The 25,761-nt window shown below is 30.7% G+C and overlaps 1 protein-coding gene across 1 annotated transcript in view; it reads left to right on the top strand.

Annotated features, from left to right (window-relative positions):
- LOC142325673 (protein SERAC1) overlaps positions 1 to 25,761 on the top strand; it is a 57,537-nt gene that overhangs the window by 18,721 nt on the left and 13,055 nt on the right. Inside the window, exons 9-14 of the mRNA XM_075367706.1 lie at positions 2,678 to 2,882; positions 3,754 to 3,921; positions 8,725 to 8,852; positions 9,374 to 9,532; positions 16,872 to 17,024; positions 19,186 to 19,252. Of these exons, the coding sequence (XP_075223821.1) occupies positions 2,678 to 2,882; positions 3,754 to 3,921; positions 8,725 to 8,852; positions 9,374 to 9,532; positions 16,872 to 17,024; positions 19,186 to 19,252 (880 nt within the window). The remainder of the gene's footprint in view (positions 1 to 2,677; positions 2,883 to 3,753; positions 3,922 to 8,724; positions 8,853 to 9,373; positions 9,533 to 16,871; positions 17,025 to 19,185; positions 19,253 to 25,761) is intronic.

Below are 25,761 nucleotides of genomic sequence, written 5' to 3'. Positions count from 1 at the left end.
ATGCTAAATTGGCTGAGGTTAAGAATGTGATACAGCGTTCACATTAAGATGTGTTGAAGCAAAACAGTACAGTTTGATTTTGTTGCAAATGAAATTAATCTAAAATTTATTTATATTTTGCTTAATTGGCAACAGAAATATTATCTTCATTCATGGAAATTCTATCTTTATGTCCAATAGTGTTATATCTGCCTGAGAAGCATAATGCAAGGGCATATCCATTTTTAAAGTTAAATGGTTACGATCCATCTAGTGATTAATTTTTTGAAGTGGTAATGTAGAATTTTCAAGTCTATTTAAATAATTATCTTCAGGTAAAGAAATGGTGCAGTAGAAGGTAACAATGAATAGTTTTCAAATTTTGAGGCAAATCATTAATAAATAATAAGAAAAATAAGACAATGAGGACTGAATAGTACTCTGCATTCTTATCTTAAAGTGAAAACATACAGTTTACTAGTATACGAGGTCTATAAATAAAGTAATTAGAGTAGTTATTTCTGGCAGCCAGAGTGGCAATGCTGTAAAGTTACTAGTAAACATATTGGTTATATGAACAGCTAATTTATATTAGTATTGGTATTAATATTTTTAGTCTATTGTTGCCATGTGAGACATAAACAAACTTATCATGAAATGAGTTTTGTTGTGCGTTATAAAAATGAGTGATACTAATTATGAGCAATGTTGTGCAATCAAGTTTTGTGTTAAACTCTGTGAGAATGCTACTGAAACCTTTTCACAATTAACAAGGGCATTTGGAGATGATGCTCTGTCACGAGCCGAAGTTTTTAAGTGGTTTAAAGCATTTTCAGATGGCTGGGAATCAGTTGCTGATAATCCATGCTCTGGAAGAGCATTAATATCAAAAAGTGATGACAATTTTGAGCGAATCAGAGATTTGATACAGTACAACCAGCGATTAACTTTCAGAATGATTGCAGAACAATTGAATTTGAACCATATCATAGTCCATCAAATTTTGACAAACGAATTGGACATGAAAAGAGTTTGTGCAAAATTGGTCCCAAAAAACCTCACTGTTGTACAGAAAAACAACAGGGTGAAAGCGTGCCGTGATCTTCTAGGGTATATTGAAACTGATCCTGATTTTCTAAAAAAATGTTATCTGGTAATGAATCTTGGATGTTTGAGTACAATCTGAAACAAAATGCCAGAGCAAGGAGTGGCACACTTCAAACTCACCATGTCCCAAAAAGGCAAAAATAAGCAAATCAAAACCATGCTAATTTGTTTCAACTCCATAAGGAGTTTTTGCCTACAGGGTAGACTGTAAATCAATATATTTACCGAGAAATTCTTGAAAGACTGCGGAAAAGAGTTAAGTGCACACGTGAGACCAGCCATCAAAGACAACTGGATGCTGCATCATGACAAGGCAACTTATCACACTGCACTCTCATTTAATGAGTTTTTGGCAAAGAAAAACATTCCTACAGTTCGTCAACCACTTTATTCATCAGACTTGAGTCCCTGCGACTTTTCTCTATTGCTGATTTCAAAAAGCATCTCAAAGGACACCATTTTGAAATAGAAAACAAAAAAAAATGTAACCGACCATCTGAAGGTTATTCCAGTTTCTGAGTTTCAACACTGCTATGAAAAGTGGGAAAACCATGTGAAGCATTGTGTGGGTTTCCAAGGGAACTATTTCGAATCAGTCCATGTATAATTGGATTGTAAATAAAATTTTTTTCTGAATCAGTCTCATTACTTTATTTTACAGACCTCGTATTCTTATCAAAAGATGAAATTTCACCTTTTTATAGCTTGTAAAGTGTGATACCAGTTGAAAGCAGCTCCTCTGATACCAAACAGTACTAAAAAAAGAAAAAGAACTCAGTTATACATCCATCCATTACATTATTTTATAATTGCTATATATTACTTTTATAGAATAATTTCTTGAAAACAGTATTCAATACAAATAGACAGTTTAATTTACATCAAATGATTAAAACATTTTTTTAGCAAAATTATTCCTATCAAGTACAAAACTCTCCTTTTTTTCTTTCTGTCTTATGTTTCTTTAAATATTAATCAGTTTCTTAAGAAAAATGAAGTGGTAGAAATGTTTTCCCAAAATTTGGTGTATATTGGTTTAAATCTGATCCCAACAAAATAATTAAATTTTATGTTTTTATATTTATATATATTTTTAACTGTTAGTTTTCAAATAAACCTCAAGCACTTTAAACAAAAGCACTTTATAACAAAATGACAATTCATTAAAATATTTTTTCAAACTACAGGTAGAACAAATGAGTAGTGGCAGAAATCATATGTTAATCCATTCACAAAAAAGTGAAAGATTCGGACTGAATTTTTTGTCCAGTTTGGTTTATTTTTCTACCCATTATGAAAAAGAAAATATTGTTTATTAATGAGCAGGTGTGAAAAACTTATTGATTTTTTAAACATGTAAACAAATATTTTTATTTAGGGGTAAATATAAAAATATATTCTATTGATAACAAAGTTTTCCTCCTATACTAAATTTACTAAATGACTAAATAATATGCATGATTAATAAATAAATAATTATATAAAAAAAGGAGGCATGTACAAAGTTTTGTAGTTAATACACTTTCTATAAAATGAATTATTTGAGTCAATAATTTTTTTTTGTTGATGTGTTTTATGTCATTATTTATAGACCTGCAGAGTCCACAGGCAACATCTGAACCACCCCAGACAAAAAGAAGTTTGAAAACCAGTGATGCTGATACAGCAGAATATTTGAAAACTGTTCAAGATTTAAAACAGGAAGAATGGGATAAATTAGGTGAAGATTATGAGTTTGTACTGTGTGACTTTCCGACAAAAATGAACAGCTTTAGAGCATCTTTGTCTATTCCGGGGTAAGTGGTTGATAGTAACAGATAAAAGGTTCTACTCAAAAATTCCTTGTTGTAGCTAGAAGTTATCAAGTAGTGGGAGAAGCTGTAGTAATAGTAGTGCAGGAGTAAGAGTAGTATTTGTAAAGGAAAAACAGACGTCATTTAAAATATTAGGGCATATAAAAGTAAAAATCGAATGATGATAATAAATACAGCTAACATGCTGAACACCTTATAAAAATCAAACAAAAAATAATAATGGTGGTATGAAAATTTTGTAATTTAAATACAAATTTAGTAAAATATAGCAATTAGAAAATTATTACTAAGATAGATTAAATTAAACTCAAAGTTAAGGAATTTTTAAGCAGATTGTGTATGGGATAATTTATTTACATTTATAGGAATAGGTTTAGTAGAGCTTACCAGTTGGGCTACTCCTTTGATAAAAAATACTGATAATTTAATTATAAAGTAGAATTAGAAAAATATTATGGCTACTTTAAACATAAAATTTAATTTTTGTTTTATGTCACCCGTGTAATCTTATAAAATATTTTTTTTTATTAAAAGATCTTACGATGGATATACCTTCAAAAACATTTAATGCATTGGAAAATAGAATATTAATCAACAAGGTAAAAATATTTTTTTTTTTTTGTATTTTACTGCTTAGACAGATTCACTGATTTGAATTATTATTTTTATATACAAAGAAACAACAGGCTCATGAAATAATACTTACTGATAGGTGAAAATGAATTTTGATATCATGTGGAAATTTCGTGCCTGATTCTCTTGATAAAAGGCAGGCACTACCATTGATTCAACGATCAGTGCATTTAAACCTTAATTTATTTTTTCTAAATTTTTAATTTTTTTTTTGTTACAGTACTAATGATTTGGTAAAAATCTGCCTTGAAGAAGAAAAAAAATGTGACTTTTCAAGTTGCTGGCCACAAGACTGGCTAGCAAAAGATTGCCCAAATATTAGAGTACTGTGTGTAAATTATAATACACGTTTGAGTGACTGGCAGTTCAGTTGTTTAAAAGAAAACAGGTATGGAGTTTTAAAGTGAATTTGTTAAATATATTATAAATTGTAAAGCAAAAAGGGCTCAAAATTATTTATGAAACAAATTACTTAAAATATAAATGTAGGCGTTATATGTGTGTCAAACAGTCATCATCGGTAGACACTGAAGTATAATTAGTATATAAAAATGAAAAAAAAATAAAAAATAAAAAAATAAATGAAAAATATGATAAAATTGTCAAATTAACTGGGTTTAGAAGTTTTAGTAATTTAGACTGTTTTTAACGTAAATTTACTTTTGATTGGGATTACCTAAAATTAACTTTTTAAGTTTTTTAATAACAGTTTGTTTCCTCTTTATTCTGCAAACACTACCAGAAATAGTTGCTTTGCAAGCATTATTTATTTGTTAATTATTATATTTTCTACATTATAATTTTTTCATTATTTTTTATTTTATATAATAAGTCTGTTTCCTCATTTATTTATTTATTTTTGTATATTATATTACTATAAAAATCCTTTTTTTTATCTACTAATAATGAGAATTTATTTTCGCTTAAATATTTTTTTTTGTAAACTGTTTTTGAGTACTTTTTTGTAAACAATCTTTGAGTACTTTTTTGTTTTACCATCTGTTTCAATAACCATTAAGCATACTTCATTCTTTGTATTTTATTTTGTTGTTATATAACAAGTAGACTGTTTATTTACAAGGAGTAAATCACTACATTTTTGTAGAAAAGCAATGTATACGCTACTTTTGGATAAAATATTGTGTACACTACATTTTTTGTTTTACAATCTATTTCAATAACCATTAAGCATAGTTCATTTTTTGTATTTTATTTTGTTTTATAATAAGTTTGTTTTGTTGTATTCTTTATTTGTCTGTAATAATAAATATAAAACCTGACATAAGACATAGGTAGTCATTATAAATTTTGGATTATAAAATTTATCTATTTATTTACAGAATATAATTCTGTGAAAACTACAGTAATATACCAAATTATTATTTTTTTAATTTTAAAAATGTGTTTAGAATGCGGTGAAAAACATGGGTGTAATTTTGAATTGTATCTATTCATTTAATTTATTTCATAATGTTTTTTTTCCTCGTAGGGGGAGGAAAAAGCTCTGCCAGCTGCCGTGAGGCCTGCACTGATGGCAGTGCGGGGCTCTCACCCGCCTACTAAAAAACCTCCCCTCCTATCATGCAGGCCGGATCTAAGCCATATGGTATGTACAGCCCCTGCATGATCACGCAGGCACTCTACTATCCAAATCCGTATGACCGGAAAGCGTTCCCAGGGGGTGATCGACGAGCGACGACTCCGAGGAGCCCCTGCCGCCCACCCCCAGAAGCTGGCCTCCCTTGATCACTCGTCATCGAACTCCAAGTCTCTATAGATTCGCATCTGCTCAGCCTGTCGTCGCCTCTTGTCACTGTCCTTCTCTCTTATCATTGATGTGATCATAGTCGAGACACACTCCCATTTGTTGCTATTGCTGAGCATCACCTCGATTATATTGTTGGCCCCCTCCACACCCTGATCCTCGAGCACTACTCTTAAGTTGCACCATCTAGGACAAAAAACACCACATGCTCTGCTGTATCCAGTCTGCCGCAATCGTGACAGCGACTTGTATGGCATCTGCCCATCCTGTACAGGTAGTCCTGAAAACATCCATGTCCGGACAGGAACTGGGTGAATTCGTAGCCTATGTTATCATGCTTTCACTCCACCCAGTTCCTGACGTCGCTTATGAGCCCATAGGTCCACCTTCCTTTGTCCGAATCTCGCCATCTGTCATGCCAACCATGCAGAGACCGTCAATTACTACCTTTCTGTCCCGTCCATTCACTATTGAAGCTCTCATTTGCGCTTGTAAGTCTATGGGCAGTACTCCAGCTATATAACCAATACCGCCTCAACGCTGATCGCACAATACCTGCGATGATACGTATGTTTAGCCTATGTTGTTGCATAACCAAACGCCTCACGTTCCTGGCCCTTGACAATGCTCCCAGCCATACAGGAACTCCATATAACACCACCGAAGAGTGCACACTGGCCAACAGTTTCCTTTTACCCGTCTGAGGACCTCCCTTATTCCTCATCATTTTGCTGAGCACCTTTACCACATTTTCACCCTTTCTTGCCGCCTCCTCAACTTGTATAGTAAAGGATTGGTTCTTGTCCAGCCAGGGTGGACCATTGTGTGTCCCACTCTAAAATGGATGTAGTCTGCATCTTCCAGCCATAACAACCACTTTCACTGTCTTCAGCGAGCCGTAGACCATGAGCTATTAGCTACCTATTAACCATGTCAGCCGCTTCTTCACTGGCTGCCATCAGTTCTTCTACTGTTTTGCGCACAATCACAAGTGCCAAATCATCGGAAAATGCCACCGGGGTGATGCCCGCCGGGTAATGCTGCTGTAGAACATTATCGAAAGCAATGCTCCATATATAATGCTTGAATGAACTAAAATGTAGTCCTTTATTTATATGTTATGGTTATTTATGTTTTATTGATTATTTTTATGCTGTTATCAAGGTTGTTGTCATTGTTTGTAAAAAACTTTCTTTTATCTATAAATTAAGTGCTTTCATATTGTGTACTATTTCATCATTAAAAATAATTTTTGTTTTAAACTCTAATAGTAAACAAAAAGATATTTTTAATTATTGAAATTATTTTAATTAAAGGAGTATATTTTTAACTATAAAAAAATACATTTAGAGTTTATATTGGAAAAGTATTGAAGAATTTTTATAATTAGATTTGCCTGAAAGATCACATTTGCCCTTTCTACTTTTTTGTTTTATAATAATTAATTTGTGGTGAGAGAACTTACCTTGGGAACTTTAAGAAGTTCCCAAGATATATCACTAAATTCAATCATATTATACCTGAATAAATATTATTTGCCATTACCACTTTCTAAGAAATCCTTTTAAGAGATCAGTACCGATCCCAGCATTTCTACCTGAATGAGAATGTATTCTAAAAGTCTATTATTGACGACTGTCAGCTCTGTCTGTAATTCTGCTTGAATCTTATCATGTAAACCTTTGCTCTTTCAACTTAATTTTCAAGTTTGATAAGAGGAAGAAGTTTCATTAAACCAAGTCTCGCAAATATGACAGATGAGGAAGAAAACTTACTCGCTATTTTTTTGCCAAAAGCTGCTGTATGATGAAAAGTTGTATGTGGCCTTGCAGTGGTGTAGTGAAGGACCCAGTAATTCTTGTGCCACTTCTTTGGATGTTTTCTTCTCATATTCTCCCTTAGCCACATTAGGACAGCACAACAGGAAACTCCATTAATCATCCAACCAGGAGGTGTGAACTTGTGAACAATCCCTTCAGCATTGAAGAAACAGATCAATAAGGATTTGTTGTGGCTGTTTACTTGATGGGCTTTCTTTGGTTCATAGGCTCTTCTATTATGATAGTTGGTTAGTTTCAGGACATATCCGTAAATCCAACCTCCATCACTTGTGGACGATCTTAGAAAAAAGTCTGGGTCTGTTCGAAGCAGTTCTTCTAATTGTTTACAGAAATTTATATAACCGTTGAGTGAAGAACTTTTCAGTTTGTCACTCAGCAGTTATGGCATGAACTTTGCAGCAATCGTCTCAACTTCTCTAATCCTCTTAACTTCTAAATCCTCTCATTTTGCCTTATGACAAAATGTTTGTAACAAAATCATGTATCGTATGAAGATCCAACGATGTTATACATGTAATCAATGGTCTGCCTAAGATCTGCCACAGTTGCATTCTGAACAGCAGTAAGATTGTTTGATTTAATTCAGTAGATTGCATTCCAAACATTTATCATCAAGATATTTTCAGCCTTCCTTAAAATGTTTAATTCTGTCATACTTTTGTGTCTAAAGCATCATTACCTAATGCTTTCATAATATTTTGTGGTTTTCTTTGATTGTACTTGTTTGTGTGCATAATAAACAAAATGTTTAATTCTTTCTTTAAAGTGTTTAATTCTGTCATACTCTTGTGTCTAAAGCATCATTACCTAATGCTTTCATAATATTTTGTGCATTTCTTTGGTTGAACTTGTTTGTGTGCGTAATACTAATTTTGGGAATTTTTGGATTCTTGGCATTTCATGTTTAAAGAAATAGTCCTGTATTGTCACTAAAAAAGTTATGTACTTAAAAAAATCACTGTAACAGTAAATAAAAAAGAATAAAAGTCACAAGTGAGAAACATTTTAATCTATTAAATACCTATTGTTAATTACATAATTTTTCTATATAGTACAGTTTATTATTGGTGTTTCATAAACTCATTCATATTTTGTTTTGATGTTGGCAATGTCTCTTCTATTTTTAAGATGAAATTAGCTCACATGAAAGAAGTGACTGATTTTCTTCCACCACATGTTGCATGTTTTAGTTTTATATTTTTCATTTTTTTCATTTACAATAGAGCTTCTATTTGAAATTCCTACATAAGCTTTGTGGTGAATTTATCACTATTGCAACATTATCAAAGACCTGTTTGGTTAATTATTACACTACCCTCATTTGGTTTTATTTATTTTAATATTAAAAAAAAATACATAAAATTTATATATAAATCTGGAATATTGCTAGTCTTTTTATAAAGATTAAGAAAGCTTTGTAAGATACTATGGATATGTCCAAAAAGTGACCAACATAGTAAATTTGAAGAATGACTGTTCTCCTTTTAGAACATAATGAAAATATTACATAATTTTGATATACTTGATTCATACATGTTTAATATTTTCCATGTTTTAAGGAATTTATGATTATTTGTATTTTCAGGAGAGATATAGAAACAATTTCAGATTCATTGCTTGAGGAATTAGTTGAGAGTGGTGTTGGAGATAGGCCAACTGTATGGGTTGTTCATTCCATGGGTGGTCTTATAGTAAAAAGTATGCTTGTTAAAGGTAAGTTTAGAAAGTATACTGTTAAAAGATTTTACTAGTTATTTTCTTATTTTTTTTATTTAAGTATGTGTAATATACATATCCATTTATTACATTATCATTTTTAATGTAATCCATTTACTATTGATTATCATTTATAATCCATTTGTTACAATATGGATTTAATACTGTATTGAAAGTGGTGTAGTGACATCACTCATGGTTTAGAGTCAGTGCATAAATAAACAAATCTTTTATTATGATCAGTACACAGTAAAACAACTTACAGATCAGAAAATACGAGTATGTTTGTGCCTGTATTTATAAGGGTCAGTTTTGAACTGATTTAATTCATTGAGATTTATGTGAAACAAATTTGTATAATACTCTTGCTCAGTACTTAAAGTATAAAAATATCTAGTGGATAATTTTTTTTTATTTTAGATGTGATACTTTTTAAACAAAACACCTCTTAACATTAAAAAAAATTTTTATTTAAATTTGAATTTGTTAAATAATTAATTATAATATTATTATTTTAGCATGGCAAAGAACAGCTAAAAAGTATCAAAATTTTCATAGAAATTCTAAAGGAATTGTTTTTTTAAGTACTCCACATTTTGGATCTCATATTGCAACAATGTTTGACTCACATCGAATAATATTGTGGCCTTCAAATGAGGTGGATGATCTTAGAGTAAGTAAGTGTTTCAATAAATTTTTGTATTAATTTTACGACTATTTATTGTACTTTGTATTGGATCGTTTTTTATTTTCCTGGTAAATATAGCTAGAATAGGTAAATTAAAGAAGAAATATGGTGATCATGTCAAAAATAGTCAGGTTTTTGCAAACGTTTTGTTTTAGCGTCCAACTAGTTCATCTAGACTGAAATAATAGATATACAGATGTACGTATGTATGTTGCACTGCTTCTGGCCTTATATCGCAGAACTGATCAAACTGATGTTTTCAAGTATTTCTACTTTTTTTTCTTTTTTTATCCTTATTAACCACCCTGGGGGTAACTGGCATCACCTAACGACTTTACCTCAAGTTACACCCGTAGTGACGTGGAAGCAGATTGCCCCACCCTAGCTTGGCCATTTCATCCGGCCCCCATCGGGGTCTTCCATGCGTCCTCGAGACATTCGAACCTCCGCTTCTGGATGGTCCCAATGCCTCTCTACAGGGAAGCTGCTCACCCCGTCCCTAACCTATCAGGGTCCAGACACGCATTCTGTGTGCCCTTTCCCTTCCTGCGCCCTCTCATACCTTCAGAGTCCATCATGCCATCTTCAGAGGCAGCCCAACCCTCCAGCTCTTGCGTGCTAGTGAGCCCGGCCGTCCTAGGCAAGATGGCTGCCTGCCTGTCTCTAATCGTCACCACGATTCGTAATTTTTTTTTTCTTCCGTACAAGTACGTTCTCCTCTTCACAGTCTGTCCGCCCATCTTGATCACCATCCAGTTGATAGACGTGGCATCCATATATATGTAACCCCCCAATAATCATAAACTTACCCCAATACCTACACGAGTCATGTACAATTCATATTCACAATTACACAAAACAAACATAATCAAAACAGAATAAACAATACCAGTAGAGGCACGTGGTTGAGCCACCCATACGCCCCAGCTCCTTGTGTAGTCCGGCTCCGGTGCCAGCACCCGGACTACAGATCTAGCCACCTGGGTGATAATTAGCCCTTAAACTATTACTCTTATTATTTGCTTAATACAAATAAAACCTTAACCATACATACGTTGCAACTCCATCAGGCTGCCCCTTAACAACCATCCTGTCACCCTAAATGTCCATTTGCCATTCATAGCAACACTTATTTTAGTAACCTAGCCTAACAATAAATCCAATAACATCCAAAATAAATAAATCCATAAAAACAATCTATATTCTAATATTTATGTTGTTCCTTAACTCTACCGCCGCTGTTCTCAGTGTCCACCTACCCCGCTCCCAATTCCTCAGAAGTATTTCTACTTACAGGGCATTGATCATACAAATTTAAAACAAAAATTGTTAAGGGGGTGGGGGATATAGTAAAACACCCAATTTTGATTTTCTTCAGAAGCAATTTAGAAAAAAACTTTATTGAAGGAAATATGTCACAATGTGTGTGTAGTAGGTACGTGTAAGCTTATTACTTTGATAGTTAATCCAATCTGTGAAAATTTGTTTGTCTCTGCTTCTGGTATGAGACAAGGGACAGCATCTATTACATCACAACTTTATTTTTTCAAATACTTTTACTTGGTTTGTATCTTACTTCAGTTGAATTTGGTAATTTACATTTTGTGACTTTCGTGTCAGATTTGCATAGTTTCAGTTTTTCTGTGTTTTTCTTTATTTTAGAAGAAAAAAACTATTTCTTGGGTTTAAGTAATTCTTGTTTTCGTTATTCTGCTGCTATATATAACAAAATTACAATCCTTTGAAGAATATTAATTATCACAATTATGCTGACAATTTATTTAATGTAATTATATTATTAAGACTAAAATAAAGTAATGCAAAAATGTAAAATAATACCTGCATAATCCAACGTAATTCATTACCCAACATAATCGAAAAGCACATTACAGAAATCTTGTGATTATAATCTGAGATATATATGAATATACATACATACATACACTTTTTATACATACATACATAGGTCAGGCAATATAAAAAAAGTGAATCGTTTAAAATTTTAAATCCCTGTTCTAGAACCACATTCACATAAAAAAACAAAGTAGTTTTTCAGACTAAGTAATTTCTTTTTCTGATTAGTACTTAAATATATTATATAGATCAAGTCACAGAATGAGTAGATTACTTCATAGATTAAAAAAAACAACCGCACCACCATTTTCCTGGACATATCAAGGGAAACCATGGTAAAACCTTGATCAGACCAGCATCAAAACATATACAGTTCTAAAATAAAAAAAATCTGATGTGGACAACACATGACTTCCTTGTTGAATTACATTTACAATTACATATAATTACATATAATTACATTTACAATTACATTTAGTTACTGAATTACATTTACATTTTTTTTAAATGAAAAGTACATCAAATTTTATTTCATTAAAAACCTTTTTTTTGTTGTTGAATTATTATTCATCGTAAAAATGTTTTTACAGTGAGAGGTTAATAATTGTTAATAAATCAGTATATTTAAATTAAAAAAAGAAAAAGTTAAAAAAAAGGAGATGTCCAATTTGAACCAATGTGCCTTCCCCTAAAATCCAAATATTTCATTAATTAAAATTTTATTTGACTGTAATTCTGGAACCAATGAAAATAATTACCACTTATGATATATTGTTGAAAAGCTCTCAATGAGGGCTTATTGGTGCAATTAAGAAAAATTATTGCTGCTTTTTTGGACACTTTTGGTTCTGTCAATTGCAAGCAAAGCAGAAGGTGCAAACTAGATATTACAACAGTCCTAAATCCAACATTTCAACATCCTATAGCTAATCATTTTTGAGTAATGCAAGTTCATATGTACATACATACGTACAGACATCATGCCGAACTAGTCAAAATGGATCAGGGATGGTCAAAATGGATATTTTCATTGAAATCTGAAAACTGAAATTTTTTGCCATTACAATAATTCCTTTACTTCCTATAAGGAAGTAAAAATGGCTGTGTTTAAAGTACATTTTAATTATTTACACTACAAACACATGAAATAATGTTAAGATAGTTATAATAATACATGAAGTTATTAAATATAAAAAAACTACAAAATAATTTGTAATCTAGAAGGCATTATTGAAAATTATTTAGATGCATGTTGAATGGGATGTAGAAAATTTCTGGTTTTCAATTTTTTTTAAATTAGTATCATTTAAAAATTCATTGATAGATTGTGCTGTTTCTGTAAAAAAAATCTTTAAAATATATTTGTGGGAAGATCATTAAGATGGTTTGGTAATTTATTAAAAATGGCAACAGAAGAATAATAAGGCCCTTCTTAAAAGCCATAAGTTATAAGAAAATAGTCTGTTATTCAGTTTGATATAGGTGAATACTTTTTTTTTTTAAGAATAAGTGATCATTCTGTTTAGCTTACATTATTCATTCACAAATATGAACAAATGGATAAATTAACATTTTTACTTTTCTTAATATCTGTCTACATGATTCTTACTTATGAGCACCAAATTGTGATTTGACAGCCCATTTTTTATAATTTGAGAACCAATTCTGACTTTTTGAGAGAGCCTCAAATGAGTTTGACAGAAGAATAAAGAAATTTTGTCCAAACCAATCCATCAATTACTTATTTTTAGAAAATTAAGGGGATCGTCAAGCAAGAGATTATAGCAAAAGATTTGGGATTATGGAAAAATAAATACAATAAGAAGAGCTTTCACAGAAAAAATTCAGAATATCAAAACTTGACAGTTGAATTGAAGAAACATAAGCTAGAATGGTTAGAAAATATCATTGTTTACAAATCTGGGATATTGAATTATGTAAAATAATTCTTTGACTGTTGAGATCAAATGAGTATTAGATTAAATTACGGAGGAGAAAAGTGTTATTAAAGTAAAAATTAAAGCAGTAAATATTTAAGTAATGCCTTCCATACAACATGTAAATCACAATTTGCATATTATCACAATATGCAAACATCATTAATTGATGATTGTTATAAATAACATAGAAGAAAAAAATTGACTATTATTATTTTTTTAACATAACAGTTGAAGAAAACTATTGTTCTGTGAATAATACAAGATAATTATTGAATTGAAATTGTATAATCTTTCTTGTAAGTTTTCCTTATGAAATATGCAAATGCGTATTGTTTGTTACTGTGAATTGTTTTTTTTTTTTTTTTCAGTGAAATAAAAACAATTTTTTTGGGAATTTAAATTTCATATGGTAGTCATAGAATTTTGTATTAAATCCAAATATTGTTGTATGTTATTGAAACTAGTTGATTTATAAGCGAGACAAAAATTTTACAACACTATGTAAAATGTATAGAAAAACTTAAGATCATATTCATATTACATGAAAACTGTGCTTTCAGAAGTTCATTCTAAACTTAATCTAAGAACTATACTTCATCAATGGAGTGAAGATACAATGAAAATAAAAGCTTACTTGCATGAGGCAAACAGTCGCTGTGCAGGGCATTATATTAACTCTTTTCTTGTAACATTAGGCTGCTTCAGAAACTGAGTATTCTGAAAAAATTCTTTCCACAATAAAAATTTATTATAATTTTGTTGAATTTCTGACAATAATTTCTTTAAAAATATTTAATGTACTTATAAATATTTCTTATTGTCAGTGGTGGTTCGCATATAGGCACTGTGGAACTGCACATCCCCTATTTCCACTTGATATTATTGATAACATTTAATGTAATGAGGCCTTTTTTCTTTAACTCTATATTTATACTTATACAATATATCAATAACAGCAGCGCATGGTGCTGGACTCCAATAATTTCTGTACATATGTGGCTATGTCCTGACCATAAAATTCTTCTGTCTGTAGTGGCTCTATATTACCATTACTATTGGTCCTAATCTTTTCAAACACGTCGACCAGGGCCTGTGCCAAGTCGATGCCATCATCTGAATCCACATAGGCCGCGTGGAAGATATTGGCGATCGGCGGATCCTCACCACCATTGCTACCAATCAGCCTAGGGTCCACTGTGGCTGAAATCACAGCCCCTGCTTTAATGCCAGGCTTGTTTAAGAGCCATACTACCTGCGGGTGTCTGGTGGCTAGCATCTGCAGCACCCTGCCCTCCTTCATCTCATGCATATCAATGATCGCCATCATATTAATGGCCCTGTTACTTTTATCTCGTACTACAACATATGTACTTCGGAATACCTTCCTCAGCCAATTTCTGTTGATCAATTCTGCCACCTTTGTAATGGGCACCCCATTATCCAACGGGTCTGCAATCGGACAGCCAGTGGTGACCATCATTTGGGTGGCAACCTCCTCCGATGTTAATTTTTTACCAATGCAAAATGACTAATTCCTGACCATTCCTCTCAAGTCTTTGACCGCAATACTGAGGTCTGCCTCCACTTCATGAATAGTCCTCTTGATTGTCTTGCCCATATTCTTTTTAAGATCTTTAGCAAGTCTCTCAAACATCCAGACTAATTCTTCTAATTCCAAAGGAATATCCTCCTCTTCTGTAGAAGACTGTCTTGATTTCAGCCGTTTAGCCCCTTTCCTGCAGTTTGAGGCTGGTGTATGGGAAAGACCCTCTACATGTACATCCTCAGTAGTAGTACCAGCGGTAGTCTGCATAGGTATCGCGCCTCTATTACCGCCGTGAAGTTGTAGGCTTCATAGCAATCTTTGTTGCTTTCTTTTCATTTACTGGTAAACTGGACCAGAAAAATTTTAGCAGTTCTGAGATCTACGCCTCCTTCCGCATTCTATGATACCCCACAAGGTATATTTTGAGGTTGTTGGGGAGGGGGTGAGGTAATGGAGGAATTTTGCTGGTGGATGAATGATAGGAGAGTTATAAGGAAGGAATAAATAAATTTTGCCAATATTTCTATATTATAATGTACTATAATCGGACCGAATAAAATATGAAAAGAAAAATATAAAACCAAATATAAAAAACACAAAAACTGACGCAGAACAAAGAAACAATGCGTGCATACTGCAATGGATCTTCCACTCTACTAGCAGGAAAACTTACCGCCAATTCTAACCTCAACTGTGTATTAAGGTGGGAAGCCGATCAGCTGGTCACCACAGTCTAGATCCTGCTAAAAGCTAGTGGACCTTATTAATCTCTCTAAACTTCCGCTTCACATGGTTGCTCGTACACTATATATGGTTGCTTGTAATATAAAATAACACTATAACTAGTGAAAAAGATGATAGAAAATCGCACAAGCTCGTACGATTGTTCAAAAATTGTTCGCCTACCGATCAGTGCACTATTAAATTCACCAGAAACGTTAAAACAACAGGTATGCCTTTCACTTTGGGGAGTACTTGTTCTAGGAACTTTTCATCAACCGTCAGCTACGGCATCCTCATAACGACACAAACTGGTGTGGTGGATAGGTTTGGAAATATGTTTATGTCAATTTCATTTCATTATATTGTTATCTGGGATTTGTTAGCAGGGATTCAGAAAAAAAATTACATCACTTTTTCTTTTGATGAGCTAAATTATGCTTTGAATAATTCCCATGACACTTCCCCTGGAAATGGTAATATCAGATCAAGTATGTTATCTTGCCTCCCAGATACTGCATTACAATGTCTTTTGTGTATCTGTGTTAGAACATTTTTTGAAAAGGTTTTTCCAGATTCTTGGCCAGAAGCATTGGTGATTCCCGTACTGAAACCTAGTAAAGATAAATCATGCCCGTCAATTTATCATCCTATCCCTTTAAACAGGATCCTGTGCAAAACAATGGAATGGTAAACTGTCGTCTAGTGATGGTACCTCAAGAGAAACTCCCTATATATCCCCAAACAATGCAGTTTCTGCCAAAGTAAATCGTTTATCCATCATATATTTCTGTTGAATTTGTCATTCAAAATACTTTCCTACTTCGTCAACGCCTCATGCTGTGTTTTTCGATATGCAAAAGGCATATGACACAGCTTAGAGGAGAGGAATCCTCAATAAACTGAATGAATGAACCAAAGGAGATTTTTTATATACACTATACAAGGAAATCCCCTTGTGCTTATCAGGGGTTTCCTCAGTAGTAAGTGCAAAAATTAAAATATTACTTTCCAAAAAGTTTTTGGTGTAGAATAGAGTTTTTACAAAAGTTTTTAATAAATTTCTCAGAATTAAGATAAGAAATCTTTCTTATTAAACATCGTAACTCCATTTGGCAATTTCTCAAAGTTTAAAACAACTAGGTCATATTAAAAGCCTTTTTGATAAGAAATTCTACTTGAATACATAATTTATTATATGTGTTCTATTTTTATTATGATTTTTTTTTTAGATATTTTTAAATTGCTTTATAAGTTGTTTTTTCCAGATTCATTTTACTTGAATAAATTACACCAGTCATTTTTAGACTGGATGAAAGAAGTTCCACAACACGTTGTTACAATTGCTGAAACAAAACCAACACAGCTTTCGGGACTTGGCTTATGGGTTGAATTTCTATTTGTTTCACCAGAATCTGCAGGTAAAGTATTTGTATTAGAGATCTCTCAATGTAATATATATATATAGCAGTGTATGTATGTTAAATTCTATTACATTCTAGTTGTGATACTTATCAAGCAAATCGAGTCATTCCTGAAAATAACAATTAAAAAAATAACAAATTCCAATGTTAGGCTTATATGCCAGAAAGTTAATTTTTTATGCTTACTACATTCCCTCCACCTTCTAATATGCTACTGCCTGAAAAGTTTCTTGTTTTGTGAAATAAACAGGTTGAAAAAATGCAGCTTTAGTCAGGACTCATTTATTAACTTTCTCAAGTCCTCAGCCTCAATACCACTGTCATTGGCTATGAGTAGAATAATAAATCTAGAACCTTAACAGTAATTCTAAACCTTTTACTGTAACATTATTAATTTTTCTTGGGAAGTATGGTTTTATTCTACAAATTTTGAGTCTATTATATGATTCTAACCATCCTGCATCATTCATCATTGCTAAATATAATATTAGACAAATGAAATCTTCATTTGAGAGTGATGCACATATGGTTTTATTAACACTTTTTGAAGCTATTGCTAATTGTTATTTGATAAACCATGTTCAGAATATTAAAATGAAAATTTATGAATAAAATTATTTATTTCTTATTAAACATGACTTTAAGTAGTACAATATTATCAACTTTTTTAAATGGCACTGAATGCTATTGTCATTAGCCACTAAAAAAGGCTAACTGTTGTGGTGAGCTGCTTCCAGCATTCTAAGTGATCTATGAAAATGGGTCGTTGAACATGGTAGTGCTTGTTATTTTATGTGTACCTTACTTTACTTCACTTTTTATTACTTACATTTACCACATTTTCATCTATTTTTTAAGACATTCCAGTTGTACAAACTTTTAGGTTGTAAGAGATGCATTTTACTGTCTCATATTTAGTATCTGAGCACATGCTGTAACATTGGTAGTGGCTGTGTTGATTGTCACCGTGCTGTACACCTTTGCACCCCTTAAAAATTTTAAATACATAAAAACCCAAAAATGGTTTTTAAATATACTGGTTTAGATATAATGGTTTTATAGATACTCTTCAGATAAATATCGGAAGAGTATTTGTAAGCCCAACTCGAGCGAATATTTCATTTAGTATTGTTGGAAACAGGGGAAATTTGCAATTATTATACAAAATTTTTTTACCTTTCTTCATCCGTTTCAAGACTGAATTTCGAAAAATCTATTATTTGGTTTTTAGATATTCACAAGAAAATTACACTCTAAAAATCAAGTTAATGTCTTCAATTATAACCGAGAAATTAAAACAGTTGGGTTTCAGAAAAAAATCAAAAATCAATCCTTTAAACCTTGATCAAAACCTTGATCCAATCAACCCTTTAAACTTGAAATTTCAGAAACTCCTTTCTTAGTAAGCACTTACACCATAAGAAGAACATGATCAATTTTCATTAATTTATCTTCAGTAGTTTTTGCTGGGCATTAATTATGAATGACTCACAACCTGTTATTTTATATGTATGTAAATATAGTGCTTATAATATATTATACATATATAAATATAACCTATATATAAAATTTTCTGGTTTGAAAATTTCCTAATTACTAAATGAATCTCATCAAAATTTAGTTAGTGTAATCTGTTAGTTTAGTTAGTGTATCTGAAGTTGTGAATGTGAAAATGTGATGCAGATTGGTTGGTTTGTGTTTACACTCAAGGTTAAAAACATTTGAGCAGGGCAAGTTAGAAGTGTGGTTCTTTATGTTGCTGCAAGTTGAAATGTGACATTTTTTTAATCTGTGATATCTACTGTTAGCAATATTAAACCAAATAAAAAAAAAATTAAAATATGAAAACCAGATTAAATTAACAAAAAGTTAGTCTTCTTGCGTAAAAATGTATTTTCAGTTTTCATTTTTCATTAATAACAAATTTACATGTTCTCTTTCTATTTCGTAGATGTTGTATGTTTAAAAGAAGATAAGTATCAGTTTATGTTTTTTATTAACAGTATTCTTACTCTTGTTTTGGGTTTGGTGTAAACAAAAATGAAATAAATAAATAATTATACAAGATATAGATTTTTTGTATTGTCTACACAATTAGAGCAGATAATGAATTATTTCATTAATGTAATGGTTAATTCATAGTGTAAATGTGTTTTAGATCCTGGAGTAGGTGATGTTTTCTTTTTACCATATGATCATGTCAACATTTGTAAACCTTCAAACAGGTAAATTTTATAATAATAATTATTAATATTATTAGTACAGTAAAATCTATTTAATTGGGCTAATTATAAATCAGAATAATTTTTTATTTACAAAAAGAAACAAATTTTTTTTTTTTAATAATTCCAACAAGTGTTTTCAAAAAACTCAGTATCATTTTAGTTTAATCAGAATAACTAGTAAACTAACTCTTGTGTGAAGGGACATAGTATGGGTGTTCTGTATAAATTCAATTTATCTATTTGTATCAGATTTAATATGCTGTTTGTAATATTTTATTTTTCAAACATTTTTTCTTTTTAGAAATACTTAAATTGAAACTAACACTTCAAAACCAATATTTTAATTGAAACTTACTTTAATACTGATACTTTAATTGAAACTAATAAAACTTCTTATAACTATTTTTAATGTTTTTGTATTTATATTTTACTTTTTATCAATAGTCTATTGAAGTCATTTGTACCCATGAGGTAAATAAGGAATTAATGATAAGAAGTAAATTATATAATGCAAAAAACTGTATGGTGTCCAGGAGAGAGAATGTGCAATGTATAAACAGATGTAGCAGTATTAGTAGGGATAAATCATTCAGTCTTGTTCTAGTAAACTAGAGCCAATATACACTGAGTAATAATTTAAAATTGAAGACAAAACTTTCTAGAATAGATTGTGCTAAAACATTTAAAAGGGCTTTTACTGGTGAGAAACATCATGGTAAATAAAACAGCAATTTATTGTGTATAGCAGCAGAAGTGTAAAATGGCCTTTCTCATAAGCTGAAGTGTTGTGTGAGTTACAAAAAAAAATAGTTCAGAGGTTCTTATTTGGTAGAAGTGGATATTGTTATTTTTTAAAAATAAGTAACCACTCTTTTTAGTAATAGTTGCTACATATACAGAAAATAAATGTTACAAACTTAACGAAAATGTAATGTTACGAAAATAAATGTGGTCTATAAACAAACAAGTTAGAAGGATTATAATTGACGCAAAAGTACATTATGAGCAAATGGTCAGCCATGATTGTTAAGTGCACCAATAAGGATGACATATCATAGTTAGCAACCTTGAATGTTTAAATACTAGAACAGAATCATTACCAAAACAAGTTAATCTCTGAATGAATCAGGAACGGTTTGTGTAAATAGAAATTTAATTTTTCATTTGAATGTTTAGAATGACATATTGTTCAGTTATTATTTACACAAACCTGAATAGAGAAAGTTTTCTCTATTTTTTACCCAAATGCTTCCTGTTGCTTTATGAGAGCCACCAAAATGAAAAAAAAATTTTTTTGTGCTTTCAAACTTTTAATGCTCAAAGTGTATTTTGTTAAAACAAAACAAGTAAACAATAAAACCTCTAAGATAACGTAATACCCCTTTCCAGATGGGGAAGCTTCCAAATTGAAAAAAATTATTTAAATTTAAAATTTTATTTAAATTTTAATTTATTTAAATTGAAAAATTTTAATTTATTTAAAATCAATTTTACTGAATATTTTAATCATTAAAAAACTATTTGTTTTTCAATAAAAAGCAATTATTTTATCATAAGATCTTTATAAAAAGATACAAATAGAGCTTAAAATGATTGAATTTAAAAACTATTGAAAAATTAATGCATAATTTTGATTGGTGTAGACAGCCGATCATTAGCAGCAATTCATTGCTGGCTTTTTTTTTATAATGTTTTGTGTTGTTTAAAATTAATGTATATCATTATTATTTATTTTTTCATTTGTTGTTTCCTTTTTTATTTATTTTTACTACACCCTCTACATATGATGGCTGTTAAACAGCCATCACGTGTTAGATTTTAAATAAACATGTTTTATAAATAGTTTTGAGCTATTTATTGTTTTTCAATTTATTTTTATAAACTGAAGACAATTTGTCTTCATTGTCTTAGTCATTGTTAGCATAGCTGCTACTTCTTTATAATGACATAAATCATTATAAACAAGTTTAAACATTTTGTTGTGAGATTCTAGGTGACCTTTTTTAATAAGTGTTACTATTATCACTAGGATTCTGCTAGGATTATCATAATATTTCAATTTTTTTTTGAAGTAGCTACATTATTATCATCATAAGACATGCTAAAAATCGTTAAATATGGTTGTTTATAACCAAAAATTAATTACACTGGGGAACAGAAAAGAATTGTTTTTGTCTCTGGAAGAAAAATGTGTGATTCTGATAGTATTTTTTCTCCTGAGTTCAAATATTATATCGGTTTTACCCCATTATGCAAGGTTTTCAAGAGACAGGCATTTATAATTTCAAACATTTTAATACTTACTGCATTCTTAGCTACACAATATTCAAACATTTGACTCGCCTAGAAAGTAAGAAATGACCATTTTCTGCTACATTTTGCCTCTGGAGCATCCCTCTTGATGGTCCAACAATAACAGGCCAGCATATTAGGATTCCATTTGCCTTGATACCTCTTTTCTGTAGCTGTAAAAGAGCTATGGAAAAGAAAAGTGAAAGTGTTCCTCGTGCTCATCACTTACTGGCCAAGATTTTCTGGGAAGAAATCTAAATGAGAGTGCTGGAATTGTACTTTTAAAGACATATTACAATCCAAATTTTTATAAGATGTTATAAGACAATATTACGGTAATTTTCCACATTTCGATTTTCCAAAAAACTCTTGAGAAACATTTCTGAATTCTTGCCAAACCGCTTCTCCAATGGATTCAGTAGTTCCTAAACTTTTCATCATGCATTAGTGATCATATTTATGAACCCATAAATATTCATTCTTTAATTTTTGCATTACTAATTTAAGAAAACTTATGTTTTATGTACATGAAACTAGGAGTATTGTCCATGGCCTTGATGAAATATTCTTCATTAATCCTACTTTGATATGTAATGGAGATAGATACAAATTTTTAGGATTACACAATGGGTCATATTTCACATTTTTCTGTTCAGGAATGAGTGATTTGTGTTTAGGCCATTCTTTTCTAATGAAATGGTTTTTTCTGTCCCTATTATCCCATTCACACAAAAAACAACAGTACTTTGTGTAACCAAGTTGCAGACCAAGAGTAAGTGCAATTACCTTTAAATCACCACAAATTTTCCATTCATATACTGCATATTGAAGCTTTTCCAATATAAATTTAAAGTTTTCATATGTTTCTTTCATACTAGTAGAGTGAGCCACAGATATTGATGGGAATTTATTGCCGATTTGCAGAAGCACAGCTTTTAAACTAACTTTAGAAGAATCAATGAACAAGCTCCATTTTGTTGGGTTACGTTTGTTACAAAATGTCTCCGTAAGAGAAGAAATGTCATTACAAAATAATAAGCCATTTTCTTCAGAAAAATAGTTTTTAAATTCAGAATGACAATTATTATAAGTATATATCTTTGTATTCTTTTGATGAAGATTTGATCCTTTTAGCTGGGAAGCAAGCATTTGAGACTATTTTTTTTGGATAACTAAATCTTGTGTGAGATTATTAAGATTTTCCTGAATCAGTAAGTGAGTCTCAGATGAACTGATTTGTTCAAAAGTTGTATTACCAGAACCTGTTTCTTTTTCTTCCTTACTGCCATCAGATTCTGAGCTCTCTTCATCTAATGTCACGTGTTCTGGAGGCTTTGGTATGGGCAATTCTTCGCAGTTTGAAACTGGTCTCATTGAAGATTGCAAGTTAAGGTACAGCACTGTATGTTTTGATTTTGACCTAATCCATTTAATGTTTATTAAGAAGAAATAACAGTCAGAAGAGTGATCTTTGGGTTCCCTCCAAATCATAGGGATAGCAAATGGCATGTGGTGTGTGTCATTTTTCCATGCAGTGAGAAGCCTAGAACATGATAAAACAACAGATATGTGGAGCCTAGGCCCTTGTTTGGTCCCCGACTTTACACCCAAAATAAAGTTTATAACACATTTTTACTAATTGAGTAAGGTTTCACTTTTGGGACTTGAGCGTCACTTCAACATACATAACAAAAATTGTTAGGATGATTTAAACAAACTCTAGGCATTTTGTAACTAACGACTAATTAAAAGAAATAAAGTTGTAAATACTCATATGTAATACACAATAATTCAAACACAAAAAGCACTCATAATGATGTGTTTACTGGTTTATTACTACCTCACAACTGGCATTGCTCTGATGAATGTATGCTACACTAAATCACGTTTGTTCATGTCTATTCACATCTGAACCTGCACAACAGTAGCAATGCTACCCTTTGAGTTAGCTTATTTGGTTCTATCATATTTACAATGCTGTAGGAGCTCTTACTTAACAATGGACAAATGGGTGAAAAAACATTTTAAAATGCTTTAAAAAATTAAAATAACAAGAAAACTGTGGGTGATGGAGAAATTCCGAATACATATTGAAAACAGGATAAAAAACTGCATTAAGTACACCTATTGGTTCTCGTGAGACAAAAATCATGTTGACCAGTGTTCTTTATAATTATTAATGCATGTATTTTCTGTTGTTTTTAATTTATAATTACATTTACTTCAGCTGCTGTGATCATAATACATAAATAATTGCTTAAAAATTTTCATTTTTCATTTTTATTTTTATAATTTTTTCTCTTTGTTTTATTAGATTATCCTTCATCTACAAAAAGGTATTAGAAGTTGTTCAAAGTATTCTGAATTCAAGAACTTAGTTATGATGTACATACTCCTATTTAGCAACAATAATTACTTTAAATCTGATAAATTACAATCATTTATAATCAGTCTTATTTAATTTTTTATGTTATTTTTTATTCTTTTATTATTACCATATCTATCAAATAATAAATTCATAATAATATCTGGTAAATTTGTTTTGTTTGACTTTTAGTTATAATTTAATGTTTAGAATCCATAAATTTTACATAATTCAGACAAAATAAGTTGTTGGTCATATTCTTAGAACTATTTTACATATATTTAAGTAAATACTCATATATATAAATTAAACAAATTGTTGTTCTAGTTGCTAATAAGATGGCTATACTTATCATCCTGTTGCTGCAATAAATCCTACTGATTGGAACTCCCTTTCGTTTGTATGTATTTCACTAGAATCATTCATTACACTGATAATTATCCAACTACACTGTTCTCTCTTCATGTTTCTAAATTCATTTATTAATATTTTCAAAATCTAATAGACAATTAATAGTTTCTCTTTACTGTGGTAGGTGGAAAAGATTCTCGACTTAGATTGAAATAACTTAATGAAATAGATAGTATTTTATGCATTTTAGTACATATACCGAACATCAAGAAGAATTTGTTTTAGAATATGAATACAACATTTTCTTACATTCAGCTAATTGAATTATTTTTAAAAAAACTTGTTTTTTAAAATAAGAGAAAAAATATTAATTAAAAAGATTAAATAAGATTTTTAATATGTGAAAATTATGGAATATTGTCTGATTACAACTAGAAAATAGCTTCTAAGGAATTCTATAGTTACATTGTTTTAGACTAGCAGCCGGGCTCCACTTCTGGCTAAATATTTCTATTAGATCAAAATCATGATTGTGTAATGGAGATGAGAAAGTGGATGAAGGGTGTCTTATTTAAACGTGCCAAATCCTAATGGTGGGTGAGCAAGTTTAAGATAAAGCACATCAACATCAAAATGTTGTTAGGCTCATTCACTAAGGCTTAACATTAAAAAATTTTCATAAGATAGAAAAAACAGAATTAAGATAATCAGAAAAATTACAATTGCTGATAAATCTTTTTTGTTTTCTTATGACACATATAATCACATATTATAATTTTTTTCTTATTACTATCCATACATATATTGTGCTTATTGATATCTAGTCTATACAAAAAAATGAATCTTTTGAAAGTTTAATTGTAATAAATCTGCAGATTAAGTGTTTAAAGTTATAAAATTATTTATTTCTGTTCAATAAGTTTGGAAAGAGGCAATATTCATAAACAGGAAATTAACAGATTTTTTACATTAATATTTTTTGAATTTGTGGATTTTATTTGCTGAATAATAGTAGTGTAATTCAATTTAGACACACGTGCTTTCCGTTGGTTAATAGTGATTTAAATGTTTTTTTTTTTTTAAATTGTAATTAAAAATTAATCTGATTTTGTTATGCTATATCCTGAAGAAGTGAAATTTTTCAAGATATTACCTACGAGGGATATCTAAAGTAAAGACCACTGGGAAATTTCTCTCCTTAAGGTTGGCGAATCTGTGTCGTTCATGGCCAAGCTAGTAATGTGTACACACTGTATTGTTGTCTGTAAGTTGTCGCGTTGTAGTATCTTTGATTACGTAAGAATAATTACGTTATAAAATTAGTAGGAAAATCGATGTTGCCGCCGACTGTGAAATACGTGAGTCGTACGTTTTTTAAACCATCAAAACGTTAACCTAGTTGAAATTCATAGACGGTTGGTTGCTGTGTACAGTGATAATGAAATGAATGGAAGAAACCTACGAAAATGGTGTTAAAGGTTTAGAAATAACAGATTTAATG

This window comes from Lycorma delicatula, chromosome 5 (genome assembly GCF_047948215.1).
Source record: "Lycorma delicatula isolate Av1 chromosome 5, ASM4794821v1, whole genome shotgun sequence".
Taxonomy (NCBI): domain Eukaryota; kingdom Metazoa; phylum Arthropoda; class Insecta; order Hemiptera; family Fulgoridae; genus Lycorma; species Lycorma delicatula.
Note: the sequence above shows the minus strand (reverse complement) of the source record. Positions and strands in the feature narration are given on the sequence as shown.